This window comes from Euprymna scolopes, chromosome 14 (genome assembly GCF_053919585.1).
Source record: "Euprymna scolopes isolate OS-2025 chromosome 14, ASM5391958v1, whole genome shotgun sequence".
Taxonomy (NCBI): Eukaryota; Metazoa; Mollusca; class Cephalopoda; order Sepiida; family Sepiolidae; genus Euprymna; species Euprymna scolopes.
The window spans coordinates 89,160,340-89,185,339 of NC_136495.1; the positions used below are offsets into that span (position 1 = coordinate 89,160,340).

Below are 25,000 nucleotides of genomic sequence, written 5' to 3' on the forward strand. Positions count from 1 at the left end.
ATTTTTTGGAATCCTTTGAATTTGAGTATTTATCGGGGGCGGGGGGGGGGGCTGGTGTAGTGGATAGAGGCATTGAGTCTCTATGGTTCAAGAGGATTGTGTGAAGATAGTGGTTTCAATCCTACCCAAAGCAGGCCAGGCGTTTAATTGGTCAAAACATGGTGAGACAACAATGATGAAAGGCAGTAATTACTGGGGATACAGTTACAAGACTCAGCATTTCTATCCTGTCGTGGTTAACCACCTGAAGAAGGCCAGAGGATAAGTTGTCCGAAACGTGGCAAAACAACAACTATGAAGACTGTAAAAAAAAAATCGACACATACAAATTGTGGAAAATTATTTTATTTTGTCCCTTTCTTTTTCTTTTTTCTTCTTCCTTCCCCCTCGCTATGTTTCATTCTTTTTTCTTCTCTTCTACATCACGTGGGCCCATTCTGCTTGCTGATTGAGCAAGCCTCTCTTTGTACAGCAAAATCTTTCCTGTGGGGTATTTTTGAAAAGTAAAATTCAGTAGGTATTCAGACCCCGAGAAGAAAGGGAATAGTTGTTAGGGTGTCTTACCATCAAGAAGGGTTAAATATGTTAAAGTTAACTGACATGTATATTCAAGGTCTTAAACAAAAAAAAGAAGACAAATGGACTTTGTGAACAGTTCATCTTAACTAGACATTAAAATAGTTGAAATATGCAACAAATTCCAAGGCATTTTGAGCACAGGATACGTTGCAGAGGTTTCTAGTTACCTAAAACCACAGTTTCAGACTCTGAAATGTGAACTTTATATTGCCTTTCTTCAATGATGGGAAAATTATAAAAGGAGTATTCATCTTGTAGTCGTACGTATGAAAATATCACCCATAAAGAATTATGATTAAGCTAATGAAGTCTAATGGAGGAACAGATACTGCTTAAAATGAGGAGATTATGATGATTATTTCTAAAGGATTATAACTAGAAAAAATAGAAATAATACTTTCTAAGAAGGATTTATACGAATTTTGAATTGCCTTCAGCAAGTGGATTCCTCTTTCTCTTTCCCTCTCTCTTTCTTCTCTACCCTTTCAAAAATGTTATAATACAAGGATTTCGCTTGTAATTCATATGGACAACTCTTGGCAGCAGATTACAGACTTTTTCTTATCAGGACTTTCACTTTAATAAAAATCATTTTTTTTCAATTCGGGTTTTTTTCCCTATTCTTTTCTCCTATGAATTTTTCTTTCTCTGTATGTTGCAGATATCAAGTTAAGAAGAATTACCTTCCACGAGACATAGTGGATAAAATTCTCTCCAAAATATATATATATATATACACACACAACTTTTATGAATAGGGCCCCGGACAGTATTTTTCCTCAATATGCCATTGCTTTCCTTTGCTACAGATATTAATGTATGAACAATGAGGGCAATTTGTAATGGCATCAACATTTTTACAAAAATAGATTTACAATTTTTCATAAACACATATTCATAATTTTTCAATAACATATATTCATAATTTTTCATAAACATATTTCTCATGAACATATATTCATCATTTTTGATTGGTTGTTTTTGTTTTATGGCATATCAACCCTTTTCAGATTATTTAATGCGGAATCTAGTTATTTTGAGGAAAATCTTTTTAATAGAATATATTTGTTGTTTTTAAGTCGGTTTCTATTTAACCCATAGTTGGGACCCTAAGAGGTACTACCACTCCGGGTCAGAGTGGACCAGGGAGAAATGGCAATTAAAGGGTGGCTCCACACTCCCGCAAGCTGGGGCCTCAACACTGGATATGGTTTAAGGTCATATTCAGGACCTTATAATTTTTTTATAAACATATATTCATGATTTTTCATATAGATGTATTAATAATTTTTCATGAACATACATTAATAATTTTTCATAAACATATCTTCATAATTTTTCATTAACATATATTGATGATTTTTCATAAACATATATTCATAATTTTTTGTAAACATATATTCATAATTTTTCGTAAACATATATTCATAATTTTTAATAAACATATATTCATCATTTTTAATAAAATGTATTCATCATTTTTAATAAAATGTATTCATAATTTTTAATAAATATGTATTCATAATTTTTATAAACATATATTCATAATTTTTATAAACATATATTCATAATTTTTATAAACATATATTCATAATTTTTATAAACATATATTCATAATTTTTATAAACGTATATTCATGATTTTTTATAAACATGCATTCATAATTTTTTATAAACATGTATTCATAATTTTTCATAAACATCTATCCATAATTTTTCATAACCATATATTCATGATTTTTATAAACATGTATTCATTATTTTTACTCCACATATATTCACAATTTTTTATAAACATATATTCATAATTTTTCATAAACATATATTCGTAATTTTGCATAAACTTATATTCATGATTTTTATGAACATATATTCATGAATTTTTATAAACATATATTAATAACTTTTTATAAAAATGTATTCATAATTTTTTATAAACATTTATTCATGATTTTTTATAAACATATATTCATAATTTTTTATAAACATTTATTCATAATTTTTCATAAACATATATTTATTATTTTTTATAAATCTATATTCATAATTTTTCAAAAACATATATTCATTAGTTTTTACAAACATGTGTTCATAATTTTTTATAAACATGTATTCATAATTTTTTATAAACATATATTCATGATTTTTTATAAACATATATTCATAATTTGTAAATATGTATTCATAATTTTTATAAACATATATTCACGATTTTTTATAAACATATATTCATAATTTTTGATAAACAGGTATTCATGATTTTTTATAAACATATAACATAAACATTTTTTATAAACATATATTCATAATTTGTAAACATGTATTCATAATTTTTATAAACACATATTCATTATTTTTTATAAACATATATTCATAATTTTTGATAAACAGGTATTCATGATTTTTTATTAAATACATTCATGATTTCTTCTAAACATATAATCATAATTTTTTATAAACATATATTCATAATTTTTCAATTTTTCATAAACCTGTATTAATGATTGTTTATTAAATATATTCCTGACTGTTATAAACATGTATTTATAATTTTCTATCAACACATACTCATAATTTTTCATAAACATGGATTCATAATTTTTCATAAACATGGATTCATAATTTTTCATAAACATGTATTCATAATTTTTCATAAACATATATTCATGATTTTTATATACATATATTCATAATTTTTATAAACATATATTCATACTTTTTAATAAACATATATTCATTATTTGTCATAAAAATATATTCATAATTTTTCAACAACATATACATTATTTTTTACAAACATGTGTTCATAATTTTTTATGAACATATATTCATAATTTTTTTAAACATATATTCATAATTTTTCATAAACATATTCGTAATTTTTTTACATGTATTCATAATTTTTATGAACATATATTAATTATTTTAATAAACATATATTCATAATTTTTTATAAACACATATTCATAATGTTTTATAAACATATATTCATAATTTTTATTAACATATGTTCATAATTATTCATAAACATATATTCATGATTTTTTATAAACATATATTCATAAGTTTTTACAAACATATATTCATAATTTTTCATAAACATATATTCATGATTTTTTATAAACATATATTCATGATTTTTTATAAATATATATTCATGATTTTTTATAAACATATATTCATAATTTTTTATAAACATATATTCATAATTTGTAAACATATTCATGATTTTTTATAAACATGTATTCATAATTTTTTATAAACATATATTGATTATTTTTTATAAACATATATTCATGATTTTTCATAATATATATTAATTATTTTTGATAAACATGTATTCATAATTTTTTATAAACATATATTAATTATTTTCTCATAATATTCATGATTTTTCATAAAAATATATTAATAGTTTTTTATAAATATATATTCATAATTTTTTCTAAACATTGATTACTAATTTTTCATAAACATATATTCATGAGTTTTATAAACATATATTCATAATTTTTTTAAACATGTATTCATAATATTTTGTAAACATATATTCATGATGTTTTATAAACATATATTCATGATGTTTTATAAACATATATTCATGATTTTTTATAAACATATATTTATTATTTTTATGAAGATATATTCATTATTTTTTATAAACATGTGTTCATAATTTTTAATAAATATATTCATTATCTTTATAAACAGATATTCATTTTTTTATGAACATATATTCATAATTTTTCATAAATATATATTCATTTTTTTATAAACATATATTCATAAGTTTTCATAAACATATATTAATTAATTTTTCCTAAACATGTATTCATAATTTTTTATAAACATGTATTCATAATTTTTTATAAACATGTATCCATAATTTTTATAAACATATATTCATAATTTTTATAAATATATATTCATAATTTTTATAAACATATAGTCATTTTTTTATAAACATATATTCACAATTTTTATAAACACGTATTCATAATTTTTATAAACATATATACATTATTTTTTATAAACACGTGTTAATAGTTTTTTCTAAATAACATATTATAAAATAAATAATTTTTTATACATTCATAATTTTGTATAAACATATTAATGATTTTTTATAAACATATATTCATGATTTTTTATAAATAGGTACTCATAATTTTTTGTAAACATATATTCATAATTTTTTGTAAACATATATTCATAATTTTTAATAAACATTTATTCATAATTTTTCATAAACATATATTCATGATTTTTTATAAACATATATTTATAATTTTTTTATAAACATATATTCATGATTTTTCACAAACATACATTCATAATTTTAGATAAACATATATTCATAATTTTTCATAAACATATATTCATGATTTTTTATAAATATATATCCATAATTTTTTATAAACATGTATTGATAATTTTTATATACATATATTTATGATTTTTATAAACATATATTCATAGTTTTTCATAAACATATATTCATTATTTTTCATAAAAATATATTCATAATTTTTCAAAAACATATATAAAATATTTTGTACAAAGATGTGTTCATAAGTTTTTATAAACATATATTCATAATTTTTATAAACATATATTCATAATTTTTCATACAATATTCGTAATTTTTACACATGTATTCATAATTTTTATGAACATATATTCATTATTTTTAAAAACATATATTCATTATCTTTCATAAACATGTGTTCATAATTTTTTATAAACATATATTCATAATTTTTTATAAACATATATTCATAATTTTTATTAACATAGTTTCATAATTTTTCATAAACATATATTCATGATTTTTTATAAACATATATTCATGATTTTTTATAAACATGTATTCATAATTTTTTATAAACATATATTCATGATTTTTTATAAACATGTATTCATAATTTTTTATAAACATATATTGATCATTTTTTATAAACATGTGTTCAGAATGTTTTATAAACATATATTCATAATTTGTATAAACATATATTCATAATTATTTGTAACCATATATTTATAATTTTCATAAACATGTATTCATAATTTTTTGTAAACATATATTTATGATATTTGATAATATATATTAATTATTTTTGATAAACATGTATTCATAATTTTTATAAACATATATTAATAATTTTTTCATGAACATATATTCATGATTGTTCATAAAAATAGTCATAATTTTTTCTAAACATGGATTACTAATTTGTCATAAACATATATTCATGATTTTTATAAACATATATTCATAATTTTTTATAAACATGTATTACTAATTTGTCATAAACATATATTCATGATTTTTATAAACATATATTCATAATCTTTATAAACATGTATTCATAATTTTTTATAAACGTATATTCATGATTATTATAAACATATATTCATAATCTTTACAAACATATATTAATGATTTCTTATAAACATGTATTCATAATTTTTATAAACATGTATTACTAATTTGTCATAAACATAAATTCATGATTTTTTATAAACATATGTTCATAATTTTTTATAAACGTATATTCATAATTTTTTATAAACGTATATTTATAATTTTTTATAAACTTGTATTCATAATTTTTTATAAACTTGTATTCATAATTTTTCATAAACATATATTCATAATTTTTCATAAACATATATTCATAATTTTTCATAAACATATATTCATAATTTTTCATGAGTGTTTATAAACATTTTATAAACATGTATTCATAATTGTTCATAAATATATATTTATGATGTGTTATAAACATATATTCATAATTTTTCATAAACACACATTCGTAATTTTTGATAAACATACTAGCAGGGGTAGCCGGCGTTGCCTGGGTGTTGGAGGTGTGTGTTGGTGGGCGGGGGGAGGGGGTTAGATTAAAACAGCCTGGAAAAAAAAAAACGTTGGCCTGTTGGAGGTGTAAAAGAAAAAAAATAGTTTTAGTATGAAGGTAGGCTTGAACCCCGAAGGTTTGACGCGGAGGTGGAAAGGAAATGGAAAAAAAAACCTGCGACCTAACCATCTCGACCACGGGAACAGATGAATTGATAAGTGTTTTATGTTGACGTTTATAAACCGAAATTAGCAGGTGCGACAACGTCAAGTTGCGGAAGCCAGTTTTTGTTTTCCACACTACGCGGCGATCAAACAATAAAAAAAACACAAAAGAAGGCATACAAACGATGAAAGCAGAAAAACAAACACATGAAAAATGGCTTAAATAAGCTTGTTTCGATATTAAAATCGAAAAAATCGGTGGGTACCCGGGTGTTTTTGGGTGTCGCTAAGAATAAGCGAAGTAAAAAAAAAAAAAAAAAAAAAGCAGAAAAACAAACATTGCATGAAAAATGGCTTAAATAACACTGTTTCAATATTTAAATTTAAAAAAATCGAAAAATAAAAACATCTCACACCACGATTCGAATCCAAAACGCTTAGATAATGAACCAAGGCCTTAACCAACTGAGCTAACGTGACATACATGAAGTTTGTTCGGTTTTTCAACTAATTAAAGTAAATAAGGTCACGACGTCATCTGACGCATGTGTAGAATCGATCATTGTAACGAGAGGACCGTTTTTGTTGACCCCCCCCCCCCGTCGAAAATTGTCGATTTTGAGGTGAAAAAGTTAACGTTTTTGGCCAATTTTTGATATTTTTCGAGCAAAGGATCGAGCTTTGATGTGATACTGAGTTTGTGAATTCTCGTCGCATCGAAAGTTTTTAGCAGACATCCAAACATAGACACATACATACATACATTTTCACTTTTATATATATAGATAGTCATAATTTTTCATAAAGATATATTCATAATTTTTCATAAACATGGATTCATAATACAGCATCTGGTATTCCCAAGTGGTACTGTTTATATACCCATCTGGTACTGTTTAGGCTCAACGTTGCTCAACTTTGGTGGCCTTATGAGAACCAGTTTGCCCACATGATTATGTCATACTATTTTCATGGCATGTGATTGTTCATTTTGTTCAAAACAATTGTTAATGTAGAAATATTACTTATGGGGTGCCTTCAATAAGTTTCCAGACTTTTTCGTATGAGCCCTTTTATTGGTAGTGGGCACATGAAACTCTAGTCCCCTTCAAAGTAATCTCCTCAGGCTGCAATGCATTTGTTTTACCATTCCAACAATTTCTGGAAGGCCCCATGGAAGTCCTCTTGTGCAAGTGCGTCAATGAACCTCGTCACAGCATCTTTTATCTTCTCAATTATCTTATAACAACAGACTCTAAGGTGTTCCTTGAGCTGAGGGAATAACCAAAAGTCACAGGTCTGGACTCTAGGGTAGGTGAGGAACTGTCTTGATGCCCAGCTTGGTCAAATAGTCTGCGACAATGATGAAGTTGTGCTGCATTCGTGCAAATCTTCTGTTTCTCACACAGACATCAAACTGTACACTCATTGTCTCTATAGAGACACAGCGATCCTTATCCATAAAATTCTTTACTTGGTCAATCAACTGTGGTGTCTTGACTTCCTTACTCCTCCCACACTTCTCATCACCCCTCACAGACTCCCTGCCTCCTTGAATCTCTTATACCACTCAAAAACTGATGATTCATGTAAGATAGTTCCATACGTTTCTGTGGCATTTTTTCCAAGTTTAAAACAGAATTTTATTGCATATCGTTCTTCTAGTGTCCTCACGTCAAGATTACATTTTTGAAATTCACCAGCTGTGACAACCAGGCTTTAGTAGTTTGTATTCCAATTCCTGCTGTAGCTGTCCATTTAAATCTGAAATCATAAAAATTACTCAGTAATCTCATAAGATGTATAGCAATAACATATAGAATTTTCAAGGATCTACACCAATTTTAAATGCCTGTGTAAAAAAGTCTGGAAACTTATTGAAGGCACCTCGTAAATGACAAACATTGTAAAATATGTGTAAAAAACTTCATTGTTTCTAAAGTGACACATATAAGCAGGTTGTTTTTATTATTGTTGCCATTCAACAATATATTTTATATATATATACGAAAGACATTTTACTGCAGATTTGGGGCTTTCAGTTTGCCTAAAGTCTTCCGGTAAATGTATTAATAATCTCACTTGGATGTTCATCTCTTTCTTTATACAATTCCTAAAAGACACCAGGATCTCTAATAACATGAAACACAATGAATGGTAAGAACAAATAATAAGAACACTCCGAAATGGATCAACAAAGTTTATCTTAAGATAGTTTCCAACATGTGTGAAAAAACAATACTACATGGAGTCAGAAGTGAAATATTATATTGTTATTATAATAAATAAATAAAAAATGAATTTTCACTTTATTCCAATTTCTCTACCAGATTTTTTCTGAGAAAGGTATTCAGATAAGACCTTAAAATATATTTAACAGCAATGGAAAAACTCGAGAAAGTGATGAAGCTAAAACGAGCATTCTTTTTGCAATGCCTAAGCAAACAAGGCTGCAAAATTTATAGAAATTTTAATTTTTAAACTGAGGAAAACAGCCTTAAATTTGCAACAGCTTTAAACAAATATGAAGAATTTTGCAACCCTAAAAAAAATGTCACACTAACGTTTTCAGTTTTTCATTACTTGTCAGGAAGTCACAGAATCGTTTGACAAATTTGTTGCTAAAATAAAAACACTCAGCCAGGAATGTGAATTTGGTGAACTCTGCAACAGGGATGTTATAATAACAGGCACTAATGATTCACGTTTACAAGAAAAACTTTTGACGAAATCAGATTTAACTTTGGAAAAAGTTATAAAAGCAGGTTGAACCACCAAATAAACAAGATAAAGACAGAGAGAATTAAAATTGGTTAATTTTACAAAAAAAAAATCATTAGTTAGAAAGAAAATATTGAGCAACCAAAACAATGACCCAGAAATGAGTCACTAAACTCTTCAAGCAATAACTACAGTAATGACAAAATAAAAAAACTACATTTTTGTGGAAATTTCCCTGCATATGGACAGACCTGTAACAAATGCAACAGACAAAATCATTTTGCAAGTAGATGGCCTGCTAAAAGATCAGTACATAAAGTACACTATGAACGCAGTGAGGCATCTTCTACAGATGATGAGAATTATAAGAATTATGTGGATATCTGCTAAATTCTCATCCAAAAAAAGAAAAGTAACAAACACCCACAAAATTGAAATGTAAATTTACAAGTTAATGGCATAAATATCGAATTTAAAATTTACAGATTATCAATTCATCCAAAAGTAAAATCAACCAATATAAAACTCTGCTTATAACAACACAGCAATCCAAATTAACAGTAAGTATATTGCTCAAATAACAAGAGGTAATCTGCCATGGCAGATATAGCTGCATTTCCAATACTTGGACTGAGGGCCTGTACTAGTATCAACCTCATAAAAAAGGTATGTGAAATTAACACAAGCAAACATGATTTTCTTTCTGAATTTAGAGACTGCTTTGGAGAACTCTGTAGTCTCCCATTACAATGGACCCAGGAATCAAGCCGGTCATAAACCCTCCATGAAGCATTCTATTTCTTTCTATTAAACAAAAAATTAAAAAAAGGAACTCAAAAGTGTTATAAAACAGAAATACAAATCTCAGGCGATTTACGCGCAATTCCGCAGGCATTGGCAAAATAACATTTATATTTTTCGGCCAATGACAATGCCTCCCGCCTAAATTAAACACAGGCTTTCTCAAGCCACTTTTTCATCGCGCCTCGATATAAAAAAGGGGCAGCATGTTCAAATCGGCAGTTAGACAGACCGACCAGTCAAACACATCACGCTTCGCGTTCGTTGCTGTCTCCGCCGTCTTCGTCACCGACACCGTCATCTTCGCCTTGAACGCTGTCAACATCAGCACCTTCCTCTTCTCCGACGCCGTCTTAATCGTCGTCTTCACCGTCGCCACGACTGCTACTTCACCGACACACCAGTCAACATCAGCACCTTCCTCTTCTCCGACGCCGTCTTAATCGTCGTCTTCACCGTCGCCACGACTGCTACTTCACCGACGCACCAGCCAAACATCAACCACCTCTCTTCTCACCAACGTCGACACGGCCGATACCTTATCGTCGTCCCAGTCAACTTCGAGTAAATACTAACGATCCTTTCTTTTTTTTTTTTTTTTTCTAACATCTCGTTTGTCGAGAATAAATATATGCATATATATGTATATACACAATCTCCGTGTTCACGTTTTTCTTGCTACCATACGCTTGTCGTAATTACAACAAAAGCATGACAGGTGTCATTAAATTGGTATCACCATTAACAGAATAGTAGTAGAAAAACCCAATGGTTTCCTGTGTGTATGTCTTGACCCACAAAATCTAAACAAAGCTATAAAACAGAGAGCACTTGAACAGCAATGCACGAGATGACAGGTGTAAAGTTCTTCACTAAGCTTGATGCATCCCATGCATTCTGGCAGATCAAAGTTGATGAAGAAAGCTCCAAATTTCTTACTTTCAACTCGCCTTGTAGGCAGTACAGATTCACACACCTCCCATATGGCATACACAGTGCTAGTGAAATATGTCACGCAAAAATATTATCGAACATGTTGAAGGATGCAAAAATTCACAGTATATCATTATCAGGGCAGATAATCCAGAAATCTTACAAAATAGAACTATTGAAGTTCTAACTGTTATAAGAAAATCCAGCATGAAACAAAATCAGTCAAAGTGTCAGATCAACATAACTAAGTTGACATTTCTAGAGCACAAAATATCCAGTCATGAGGTTGAATCTGATGACTAAAAATGCAAAGCCATCATGAACATGCCAGATGCAACAAATAAAACAGAACTCCAGCATATTTTAAGCATGACAAATTAGGAAAATTCATTCCTAATTTATCAAATGAAACTGCACTTCACCTCTCGTTGGAAGAAGATAATATGTTGTCTTTTGATAAATCACAAAAAGAAGCTATTCAACGACTAAAAAATTTAGTTACACAGAGTCCAACATTAAAATACTTTGACCCAGCACTTCTCATCAGAGTCTCTTTAGACGCATCAACATTAGAACTTGGTGCTATGTTGGAACAAAAATACAAGAATATTTATGCTCCAATGGCATTTGCTAGCTGCTCTGTTACGTCTACCGAGAGAAACTATTACCCCCTTAAACTTGAAATGCTGTCAATAGTATTTGCCTGTGAACATTTTTATGAATTTCTATATAGCCAACACTTTCTAATAAACAATGATCACAAGCCTCTCAAAACCATTGTCACAAAACCAATTGCTAAAACACTAACCAGAGTTCTTATTGTACTTACAGAAATATAACTTTGAAATTGACACTCAGACCAAACTTATGCATGTTGCTGACCTTACAGACCGTTTAAAAACAAATTACTGATGAAACTATAAAAGGAAAAAAGCCAAAGGAAAAATAACGGAATACACTAAACTGTTCAATAGACCATTTATAAGTGCAATTGTTGCATCAGACAGCACCATTGCAGCAGCATATACGAGGTAAAACTGCAATCCTTATTTTTTCTCTGAATCTCAGAAGAATTATAGAACTTCTGGTTGTGTATCTGTCAGGCATTTTGTCATCTTGTAGAAGGCAGAGAGTTTACATTTCTCACAGTCAACGGCAGCTAAAGCACTTGGTAAGTAATCACTTGGAGATGGTGTCTAACTAAAATCAGGTTAGCATCAGGAAGGGCATTCAGCTGTTAAAAATCTTGCCTTAACAAAGGAAATGACTTTCAAAGAAAACATGCCATATTTCAAGTCATGTTGTATAAATAATCACCTAACTTAGGTTAATTTAGAAGTCACTTTCTGTTGTGTCTGCACAAATAATTAACAAAAACACGGAAAGTAAAAGTATACAATAATATATTAGGAAGAAATGTTATATACATATTTACATGTCTTCAGATATACTTCAGTTGAAGATATTCCGGCAGGTGGCGTGTTGCATGTCTTACTGGAGGTAACATAGGCGTCTTGCCTATTTAGCGGTCGTTGCTGAACTCTCCCGGTATTGGTGATTGATACCTTTATATATCTCACTCACCCGCCTATGTTAATTAGTAGGCATCTCCCCCCCCCCTCTCAAGATTTGAAGCCGTGTAGATTTCAATATCTTTTCCTCTTGGGGTTCATTATAATTGGTTCTGTAAACTTTCTTTTCCTTCCCGATCTTCTCGGTTCGGGCATGGTTTGTGGTGGTTCGATATCAAACGCTTCGTATAGTATATCAATTGGATCTTCCTTTTCATCAGGTTTGTCATGTTCGTTGTCTTTTATATGACATTTTCTCAATTGATTTTGATGTCTTTTGTGTATCCCTTTTGAACCTTTTATCATGTAGACTAAGTTGCCGATACGTTTATCTACCGTACCAAACTCCCAATATGAAATTATTTTTCATACATTTAAAATATACACGTTTAAACCTTTTACGTGATGTGTGCGTAGTTTGATGGACGATTGCTTCCTTTGGTATTAATTCATCAAATAGTGATTTTATTTTTCTAGCAAACATTAATTCTGCTGGTGATAATTTTGACGGTGTATTTGGGTTCTTAGTTATCCTATATATTTGCAGGAATTGTTGTAATGCTTTATCCGTTGGGGTCCCTATTGATTTTCTAAGTGCACGTTTTATTGTGTCTACGAACCTTTCCGCTAATCCATTTGATCTAGGATGGAACGGTGGTGTAGTTATATGTTTTACCTGAAAAGTGTCACAGAAGTCCTTGAAATCACTTGATGTAAATTGTGTTCCGTTATCTGTGACTATAATGTCTGGCACACCAAACCGTGCAAATATTTCATGCAGAAAACTTATTGTGTTATTTGTCGTTGGGTTCTTGAAACGCTTTACTTCAGGCCATCTGGAAAAACTACCTACTACGATTAGGTAGTATTGTCCTTCGGTCGGTCCAGCAAAGTCTATATGAATGCGTGACCATGGATGGTTAGTTTTTTTTCCAAGGTTTATGGACTATCGGTGATGCCTTTGCGGCTAACGCACAACCTTTACACTTGTTTACTGTTAGTGCAATATACACATCCATGTTACGCCAGTAAACGTAACTACGCATAAGTGCCTTCATCCTATTTATACCCGGGTATCTTATATGAAAATCACGTAAGATTTTTTTCTGCAAGGTTTTCGGGATAACAACTCTTTCACTATATAATAAAACATAATTGCATACGGAAAATATGCTTTGTGTGTTTTCATCATTTTCCCTTATTTTTTTTTTCATGTCTGTGATGACATCGTCATTTTCAGCCTCCCTTTTTATATCGGTTAACGTGACTGGTAATTCTTTTATTATATTCACCACCATGTTTTTTTCCTCATAATTGGAACGTATAGCTGCAATTACTGACTCTTCAAGGGTTTCCTCCATTTTCGGTATAAGCCTTAACAGACCATCCGCATGACCTATTTTTTTCGAATCCATTTGAAAGTCATAATTTAGCAAGATCGTACCCCAATGGAGTAGGTGATTTGCCGTATATACTGGCAAGCCTTTTTATGAGCCGAAGATTGTCACTAGGGGCTTGTGATCTGTTTCCAGTATAAAGTGTCTCTCGTACAGGTAACGGTGGAATTTTGTCACCGCGAAAATAATGCTTAACCCCTCTTTTTCTATTTGAGAGTAAGCCTTTTCTGTCGGAAGTAGTGTCCTTGAGGCGTGAGCTATAGGTTTCTTCGATCCATCTGGCAGGATATGCTGTATACATGCTCCTATACCATACGAGCTTGCGTCGCTTGCAACACTTATTTCTAATTTTGGGTCGTAATAGGTTAAGAATAGATTGGACATCAGCATCTTTTTAATTTTCTCAAATGCGTCTTGACATTCTTTTGTCCATATCCATGGTGTTTCTTTCTTTAATAACTTGTTAAGCGGAGCTCTTAGGTCGTGCATTCCTTTGATAAATACTTGGTAGTAGTTTGCGAGACCTAAGAAGCTCTGTAGAGTCGTCACGTTATGTGGTGCCGGCATGTTTTTAATTGCTGTCGATCTTTCCGGGTCTGGGCATCGACCGTCTTTATTTATTATTTGCCCTAAATATTTGATTTCATCTAAACAAAATTCCCATTTGTTTTCTTTCACCTTGAATCCGTATTCGTTTATTCTTGTGAATACTTCTTTTAGATGCTCTTGGTATTCACTTATGGATGCGCTCCTGATGATTATGTCATCCAGGTATGCACAAGCACAATCTATTCCGTTCAGCATTGTATCCATTGCTTGTTGGAAAATCGCTGGCGCGACTTTGATCCCGAAGGGTAGACGGTTGCATTTGAACAACCCTTTGTGCGTGTTGATGCATAATATCTTTGAGCATTCTTCTTCCATCAGAATTTGTAAATAGGCGTCGGACAAATCTATTTTTGAAAAAATTTTGCCACCATTTAGTCTGGCAAATATCTCCTCAGGGCTTAGTAAAGGATAGTGGTGGTCTTTTAATTTATTGTTTAGGCCCGTAGAAAAGTCTGCACAGACTACAATTTGTTCCAACTTTTTTTTTACGTAAACTATAGGAGCTGCCCTGACGCGTTTCGATTTTCGATAAGATGCCTGTTTTTTCGAGTCTATCTAGCTCGCTATTTATTTTGTTTAAACCTGTGAACGGGACGTTCCATTTTTTCTTAAACACCGGTGTTGCATCCTTTTTTTTAGCTCAAACGAAGCCTTAAATTTTTTGCATCTTCCCAGTCCAGTAGTAAATATTTCTGGGAATTTCGTTTTTAGATCGTTCTTAATATTTTCTGATGTTGGGGTGCAATTGGTTATTTTTCTACAAAAAGCGTTCATTGGTTTATCCCAAAGATTGAATTTTTCAATCCAATCAATTCCCAGTAAATTCTCGCTTTCTTTAATTACGAAGATTTTCAGTTTCATTTAAATTAATGGGCAGGATGACCTCTCCTTCGAATTTTATTTTGTCTCCTGTCACTGTTCGTGCACCTTTACTTGACTTTTGAAGGGTCGGTTTACCCAGCTTTTTCCAAGTGTTGGCATTTATTAACGACAAATCCGATCCAGAGTCAAGCTGAAATTTCACTTGTTACGAAAATATTTACTGATATATATTTTCATAAATTATTTTTCCCTTTGTCGTTTGTTCTCATTTGGTGTACTATTTTTTGTTCTGCAGCAAACACTCTTATGTCCAACTTTATCGCAATTGTAGCACCTGATATTTTTGTAAGGACAATCCTTTTCCAAATGTTTTTCATCACATCTTCTGCAATTATTGCCTGATACTGTCTTTTTATAATTCCTTTGATTATTATCGTAATTTCGTTTTCTGTAGTTATTATAATTTGAGTATTTATAATTTGGGTATTTTTTTAAATTTTGACTAGTCTCAAAATTTCTTTGTCCTGAGTTTCTGAAAGGTTTTTTAATCTTCCTAATGTATGCCACTCCTGCTTCTTCTATATCCCTGGAATCTTTTTTTAGCGATACTGCCCTTTGGCAATCTTCTGCTAATTTCTGCAATGTCAGGCCTTGTTCTGTCTCTAATTTTGAGAGAACACGTCTTCGGATCTCTGAATTTTTTATGGATACTAGACCCTGTGCAAAGATTAAGCATTTGAAATCGTCCACTGTGAGTTCCGATAATTTGAAGTTGTCACAGTTTTTGTTTACTACTGACGCGTATGTCAGGTAGTTCTGCTCATCAGTTTTCTTAAGATTCATACATGACCATCTCTTGTGGAAAAGAGACAAGTTCGGTCCGAATAACTCCTTAAGAAGCTTTACAGTCTCAGCAAAATCTAACTGATTCGTTCTCCTTGGCAATATGAAATCAACAAATTTGCAATGTTCACTGGTACCAAACTTTTGAAGTAATAAACTTACTTTCTTTCCATTTGGCCAGTTTTCGCAGTCTGTTTTGAAAATATCTTCATACTTCTTGAAGTATGCATCAAAAGTTTTATCCTCTTCCGGTACGTATGTGAACACATCTATGCTGTTAACAATTGTTGTGTTGGAGAAGGTTGTATTACTTTCTTGTATGGAATAAGCTGTTAATCTTTCTAATAGTTCTTTCTGTTCAAGTTGCATCTGCGCGAACTTTTCTCCCTGCCTTTCTAGGCATTTTATGAGTCGTTCATTTTGTCTTTCGTCTCTTTCTGCATATAGCGCTTTCTATTCTTTTTGTAGGATCTGCTGATTCTGCATGAACTGTGTCATTATTTTAGCAAATTCCTCCATCTTGTTTTTTGTGCCCCAAAGATTAGAAAAATCAGTCTATTTTACTAATTCAATTTTCACAATAACTCCGAACAACCGTTTTTAGGTTCGCTTTTTTTTTTTTGTGTCAACTGAATTCTATCAATATATTATTTTTTGCGTTGACCCTTTTTTCTCTTAATCTGTTAAGTTTTGATTATGTACAAGAAAAAAAATCCTTTCTTGGTACAGCTGAAAAAAAATATCACTTTTCTCCTTCAAGCCAATTTGCATAAATTAGTTCACAGTGTACTCGCGAAAATACCTTTTTTTTTTCTTTGACTTTTGTAGTCATTTTGAAATGGTCACTTTTCTCCATCAAGACAATTTGCATAATTTAGTTCATGATGTACTAGCGAAAACACCTTTTTTTTTCTTTAACTTTCGTAGTCACTTTGAAATGGTTATTGGTATTTTGCTAGCGACAACACCTTTTTTTTTCTTTGACTTTCGTAGTCACTTTGAAATTGTTATTGGTATTTTGCTTTCAAGTATCCAGTGTTCGAATATCTCGTTTGACAATTTTGTAGTTACTTTCGTTTGTTTTTCTTTTTTTTTTTTTTTCGACCGTGATAACTTTCCACATAAATTTATTTGAATACTGTTGCTGTGTCTAACAGTGAATTCTTGAGTAAATCTTTTTCAAAATCCTCGATGTTACTGTTGTGTTCAAACAGTAGATTTTCTTTTTCTTCGAGTACGTTTTTCTTTTTTCAATCTTTCTCGAGTAAGTATTTTTCGTACACCACTGTTGAGTTTAGTAGTGGATTTTTCAGCGTAAGTCTTTTTTTGAATTCTCGACGCCACTGTTGTGTTTTAATAGTGGATTTTATCCTACGTAAGTCTTTTTTCGAATTCTCGACACCACTGTTGTGTTTTAATAGTGGATTTTATCCTACGTAAGTCTTTTTTCGAATTCCCATCGCCACTGTTGTGTTTAATAGTGGATTTTATCCCGCGTAAGTTTTTTTTCGAATTCCCGTCGCCACTGTTGTGTTTAATAGTGGATTTTATCCCGCCTAAGTCTTTTTTCGAATTCCCATCGCCACTGTTGTGTTTAATAGTGGATTTTATCCCGCGTAAGTCTTTTCTCGAATTCCCGTCGCCCACTGTTATGTCTGCACAAATAATTAACAAGAACACGGAAAGTAAAGGTATAACAATAATATATTAGGCAGAAAAGTTATATACATATTTACATGTCTTCAGATATATTTCAGTTTGAGATATTCCGGCAGGTGGCGTGTTGCATGTCTTACTGGAGGTAACATAGGCATCTTGCCTATTTGGCGGTCGCCGAACTCTCCCGGTATTGGTGATTGATACCTTTATATATCTCACTCCCCGCCTATGTTAGTGAGCGTCTCCACAACACTTTCTAAAAGCCAGCATGTAAAATTGATGCTGAACTAAATATGATAATGACATAAACCTCTAAATGTCACATTAAAAATGTCACATTAAAATAGCATATCAATGAAGTTTGACTTTTACCATGGTCTGACAAAAATAACTATATGCTGATAAAATAAACAGATTTATTTAGCGTGCAGTACTCACTATAAAAAACACTTCTTCTGAAAATCTCAAAATCTTTGTAGAAAAATGAATTGCAAATTTCAGATTGGCATTGCACATCACAATGACGCGTTCATGGTTTCAAAGAGTTAGTGTAAGACCATTGCCTCTTCGAGTAGTTTTGTCAAGATTCCATAGACAATTGAAAGCCTCACTAGCAGCTCAACTGCTATGTGGAGAGAAAATTTATCTTTTATGAGGCATATTTTCCTCCTAACTAAATACGTTTTTGTTTGTAGAGATAAAATAAAAGAACTTTCATATACATGCTATATATATAGTCTTCATAAAGTTCTCCAAAAAAGAATTTATCATAAAAAATTCTGTTTCATTTGACAGATTAAAACTCGCTTATGTTAAAATAGACATAAAACAGACACTCATCTACAGACATTTATAAAAAAATGACAAAGTCAGCACAAACCAAATCCAATAGGTCTATATATACATTCATCGCAAGAATACATGAATTGCAGACAGGTGTAACAAAACAAAATAAAAAAAAATTTTCTTTAGTTTAAAAATAAAAAAAATTATTACCTAAAAATTTTTTTTTCAAAAAGAAATTAAGTTTAGTATATCTGTTCACTGCTTGTGAAATTTTGATTTTTTTTTCTTCATCTAAAAATCAATCTAGTTAAAGGGTATTGTGGAACCCTATCCAACCCAACAGTATCAACAAAGTAGCAGCAGTAAAAACAAAAGTGTGATGAGCAGTCAAGCAGCCTTTTAATTCAATAACTTTAGTGTTATTTCCTCCACCCGTCACACCAATAATTTCCTGGGTAAGGTGAACACTTTTGTCCAAACTTCCAACTTCCAAACTTCTGTATACGTAACGCACCTTCTCTCAACCCCCAAAGAACTTCTGCTAATTCAACTTATTTCTTCGAAATCCAACTTCAAAATGAACCCCCCTCTAAAAAATCAACCCTCTTTTATCTCCAACCAGGAGCATCTCATTTGCATATCGGGTGGTCACATTGAAGGCATATAAAGAGATAAGGCAACCATTTTTGTTTCTTTTTTCTTCATTCATTTCATTCCACGACCGACCTGTTGAATTATGCACACGTGCTAATTAGGTAAGTCACACGTTTCCCTACACTCCCCCCTGATCTCATGATCACACACAGGGCAGGGGGGCAGTCGTCTTTGTCGGGTACTTCTTCGAAGAATCAGGGGAAGCACTTCTTCATTGCCATCTTCCTCATTACCACCGTTATGCCACCAGTCTGTTCCATTATCCCCACTTGTGGTTCCCTGTGCGGTGTTTCACAATCAGGGCAAGGGGGCAGTATCCGTCTTTGTTGGGTACTCCTTCAAATAATCGGAGGCATCACTTCCTTGGTTCGATCTTCCTCAGTATGTTTCATCATTCCCTCTCGTGGTGCTATAGGTGGTGTTTCACAATCACGGCGGGTGGGCAGTATTCGTCTTTCTCACGTACTTTGATGAGGAACTGGTGGTATTACTTCCTCATGTCCATCGTTCTCATCACTATTGCCACTAGTATGTTCCATCATTCCCTCATCTGGTTCTGTAGGTAGTGTTTCTATGCTCACCTGTAGGGGCAGTAGGCGATCAGGATCATCCCTGAACTGTATGTGATCTTCCTCATTATCCTCAGAATCAGAAGAGGTATAACAGGGGTGGATATCTTTTACATGACGTGGTACACCATTAATCAACATGGTTTGAGGACTTATGATTTGTCTATTTTTCCCCTGCAAAATTTTTGCTGGGGCATTTGTGGGTTTTACCCAAACATGGTCTCCCACTTGATATGGTGTATTGACAACGCTAACCACTGATGGTGTGACATCAATTCCTTTTATACGCTGCTCATAGCAGTAAATCCCATTAGCTGGTGCAGTTTCTGGTGTTGCATCGTCCTTTGGTTTCACATTATACCAGTACACAGCTTCTGGAATAGAACACTGTGTCCTGGCCGCAATTCTTTTAATGGTGCAGTGACACCGTTCCGCTATACCATTACCCTCTGGAAAATATGCACATCGGTAACGCATTCTAATCACCCATTCCTGCGTAAATTTCTGAAATTCTTGACATCAAAATGTAGTGGCGTTATCAGTCAGAATTTCCAGTGGGGCACCACGTTCAAAAAAGACAGCTCTCAATTGTTGTATAATGCTAGATGCATCCTGTCTTGTCAACAGGCGCAATATCGTGAAACGTGTCGGACCACAATCTGTCAAGGTCAAAAAATGCTTGCCCTCATAATGCGTTACATCCATTCCTACTCGATACCAGTTGTCCTCCACCTCAAGCTTCCCTTTTTGCCATTGGGACGGTGCCGGATCAATTCGCTGACACTCTTCACACGAGCGTATAGCTGCCTTGATTGATGCTCTTGAAGGACACACACTTCGGACAAAATATGTTGTCCTCCGAATTCCGGGACGTCCACTCTGCTGATGTATTGTATGGATCTGGTCAGGTGTTAATTGATCTGTTACGGCTGCGCATGTCTGTTGTGGAGGATCAGATTCCTGCCTCATTACATCAATCCACCTCTTTGGTACTCTAGTCAAGCTATCAGCCAAATTCTGCATCAACGAAACTAGAGTAATGTCCACCTGCAAGCTGTATTCGTCAACTATACGCTTTATTATTGCAAGTCTCCTTCGTACTAACATCTCACTTGCAGCTCTAGTCTTAACTCGAGCCTTTCCACTCAAGGTGTCGATCAACCAGTGGTAAACACACAACGAGTCAGTGTGGAGATGCACAACCTTAGCCTGCCATTGTAATGCAAGATTAAGCCCTTTTAACGTGGCATCAAGTTCTGCCAAATTTATATGCTGGGCATCATTTTTTGGACAAAGCCAGCACGCATCTTCCACAACAGCACCCAACTGTTCCAACACGACACCTGTAGCCAGTGATCTTGTGTCAACGCATGCATTCAGTTCGTTTCCAGATACTTGCCACTCACCCTGGGCAGGGTCGTTTCTATGTACTCTGGACAACATTTCAGCCATCATTTGCTGGAGAGAATCATCATCCACCATGTCATCCTATCCTTTGGTTACTGCAGTTACTCGTCTTTTTAACACTCCTGTTGCCGATCGGAGCCATCCACAGACAGGTAGATGTCCTACTAATTTACCGCAAATAGAAAACACAATGCGTCTTGTCAATACACTGGGTAACTCTGGAATTGCGTTCCCTCGCTTCCATCGCAAAGTATTGCCCTTCTCATAGACCTCTAGGCTTAACACGGGCACCCCATCCTTTAGGCGCTTAGGATCTTTGCTTAGTAACTCAAACGATTCCAGTTTTGCTCCAACCACATCTGCAGGCATTATATCCTCATTAACGTAGATGTCGTCAATGTAAGCTGAAGCAGCTTTTGCTGTGGTCTCATCCTGCATCAAAACAGTTTTAATAATAGTTGTCATTATTAAGGGTGCTACGTTTAGGCCAAAACCTAAACGTGTCAAACAATATCATTTTCCCTTGATTATTACTATCTGAAATGGCTATAATGACTCATGGACACGTATCTGCAGGTAGGCTCTCTTTAAATCCAGCAGTGCTACATTACTCCCTTTCTGACGCCACTCTCTTAGTTTAGCAGTGCACACATCTGCGTTTCCAGTGAAAGCATCAACATGTTGATTCAATTCTCGGTAATCCATTACGGGCCGAATTTTGTCTTTAGTAGGTTGTTCAACAGCCATGAGCGGAATTAATCCTTTGGGTGGTCCCAGACGTTACTGTGGGTACGGTATTAACCATCCGTTATCAATCCACATCTGAAGTTCTTCTTCATATGCGGCCCTATTCTTTGTGAAAACTGCATACTCTGGAATGGTGTTGCACAGCCGATCTGGTGCCTGGCTCATAGTCCATTTCCACTTTGCAGTCCACGCCTTTTCCTTGTCGTCAAACGTAGCACAGAAGTCCTTTTCTTCAATAGACATGGCTGCACAGACTTCTTTTCCTTCTCCAAGAATTACACCTCCAATCGCTGTGATTATGACGCCTCCTAGTGCTTGTATTGCATCAATTCCAATAGCCAAAGGGGTTTTCTTGCATCACCAGAACATCAACTTTGGCTGTGTCACCCTTCTCAGTACAGATTGTGACTGTCCCTTCACCACAACATGCTCGGGATAAACCATTGATCGTCATAATACCAACTGGTTGCTCCCGCCACATCTGACAGTAATGTGCACTAACTATAGACCGGGAACACCCCATATCTATGAGTGCTGAACACTGCACATTGTCAATTTTAACGCCAATGACCGGTAATCCTGTGTTTATTGGTTGGCAAGGGGCAAGGGTGGCGATAGTCCCTTGCCCCCAACGTCGTTTCCCGAACATTTGTGAGATATGTGCCCATACTTATTGCAGCGATAGCATTGTACTGTTCTCTGTGCTCGTGGATATACACACCTCCTATCACTCCGGCAATCCTTAGCAAAATGATTGGCCTCCCCACATTTATAGCACACTGGGCCTACACACTTATTACTACCTGGGAGAGAATCTACATTGCTTCCATGCGGTTCGACTGTTGCATGTTGAATACTAGTTGCTGCTGCAATTGGCTCCTGTTCCTTACAGATGTTTCGAGCTGGGCCTAATAACTCGTCTGTTGTCAATTCGTGACGATGCCCGCAACAGTTTGCTGACCTCCTCAGGTAAGCCTATTAAAAAGGCACATCTTAATATCTTATCGTTAACCCCACCAAATGGTACCGACAACTTTCATAGGTCGGCTAGGTACACATCAACTGTTTCCTTGGGGTGAAGTCGCCAGCTCATGAACTGTTGCCATGCAACAAACGGATCTGTACCAAACACTGTATACAGGCTGTGTTTGATTGTATCCCAGTTTGGTTCATCCCCAAGTTGCTGGTAGACTGCATAGGCCCCTCCGGTTAACCTCAAAGGAATGACTGTGGCTGGTTCTTTAATTCTGCACAGTGTACAGATCTTCTCAGCCTTTTCCACCCATTCGACGACAGAATGTCCAGTGGTAGATCCATCAAACTCAGGTATCAAGCAAAAGTCAAATCTGTCCATTTTCTGCCTTTCGAGTCACCGCACACCAAGAGCCGAAATAGCTTATAATTCAATAACTTGAGTGTTATTTCTTCCGCCCGTCACACCAATAATTTCCTGGGTAAGGTGAACACTTTTGTCCAAACTTCCAATTTCCAAACTTCTGTATACGTAACGCACCTTCTCTCAACTCCCAACGAACTTCTGCTAATTCAACTTATTTCTTCGAAATCCAACTTCAAAATGAACCCCCCTCTAAAAAGTCAACCCTCTTTTATCTCCAACCAGGAGCATCTCATTGCAGGCATATAAAGAGATAAGCCAGCCATTTTTGTTTCTTTTTTCTTCATTCATTTCATTCCACGACCGACACGTTGAATTATGCACACGTGCTAATTAGGTAAGTCGCACGTTTCCCTACAACCAGCAACATTTATTTGCATACATGACTACCACTGATACTTAATGACTCTCAATGACTCATGTGACTCTACGGAATGCAAATAATGTTTATTTGTTTCTTGGCATTTTCCTTACTTGGTTTATTAAACAGTTTCTTATTTAGATTTTCATTTGTCATATATTTAATAATGCTTTCCCTCTACCTCCTGCAAAGATTGCTGATTCGCGAATCTAACCCTGACCCAAAATATTTCTTCCTACCTGTGTCCATCCATCCTCATGTCAAGCAGTCCATCTTTGCTGAGAGAAAATCCTCTATCTGCTTTATCCAATTGCATAGATGAGACTCCTGCATCTATGAGAATGCCATCAATACTCATTGGGGGGAATTCTTCTTTCAACAACAAAGAAGGCAGATCTTCAAACGTTCCAAGCAATGGAAGGATTTGACCAGGCCTAAAAACCAAATAAAAGAACATATAAATTAAAAAATTATCCATACCAGAATTTTTCTAGAATATTTAAGTGCATTAGATTTTTGCATAATCTGTGATAGCTATCTGATAGCAAAGAGAGAAACAAGAAAAGCCAAAAAAGTTTAGCAAAACAGATTTCCAAATATATCCAACTATAATTGAATACTTAATCTAATGCAATAATCTAGTTATTTATGAATATCAGACTTTCTAGTTTTGAAAGACTTTAATAGCCTACGTTTCTCCATCTCTCTTGAAGACAAACACAGTCTAATAATACAAACAAGATTTTAATCATTATCCTTGTTGCATGATTACTATTTCTTGTTAATTTCAGTGTTATGTGACCAGTAATTTAAGAGTTTATTGGTTAAATCTTTTCACACACACACATTTACTGTTTTATTTATATAGAAGAGGATATCCTAAAAGATTAGGAACTTAATACAATTATAAAGAGGTAATTATAGATACTTAAATTTGATGGATGAAGTCTTGAAAATGATTGAGCATCATTTTTAAACACAAAAATTTCATTTACAAATGTGATAAATGAAGTTTTTGAGCCAGATAATTTTATCAGGAAGGTGATATGAAGTAGCTCAAAAATTGTATATCCTGTAATGATTGTCATGCTAAATGCATTGGTCCTAAAATCAATTTA

The 25,000-nt window shown here is 33.0% G+C and overlaps 1 protein-coding gene across 3 annotated transcripts in view; it reads right to left on the reverse strand.

The window, feature by feature from the left end:
• LOC145293153 (12S rRNA N(4)-cytidine methyltransferase METTL15-like) overlaps positions 1-25,000 on the reverse strand; it is a 574,136-nt gene that overhangs the window by 181,987 nt on the left and 367,149 nt on the right. For all 3 annotated transcript variants that reach the window (XM_080139603.1, XM_080139600.1, XM_080139602.1), the window contains exon 3: positions 24,122-24,316. In XM_080139603.1, the coding sequence (XP_079995729.1) occupies positions 24,122-24,316 (195 nt within the window). The remainder of the gene's footprint in view (positions 1-24,121; positions 24,317-25,000) is intronic.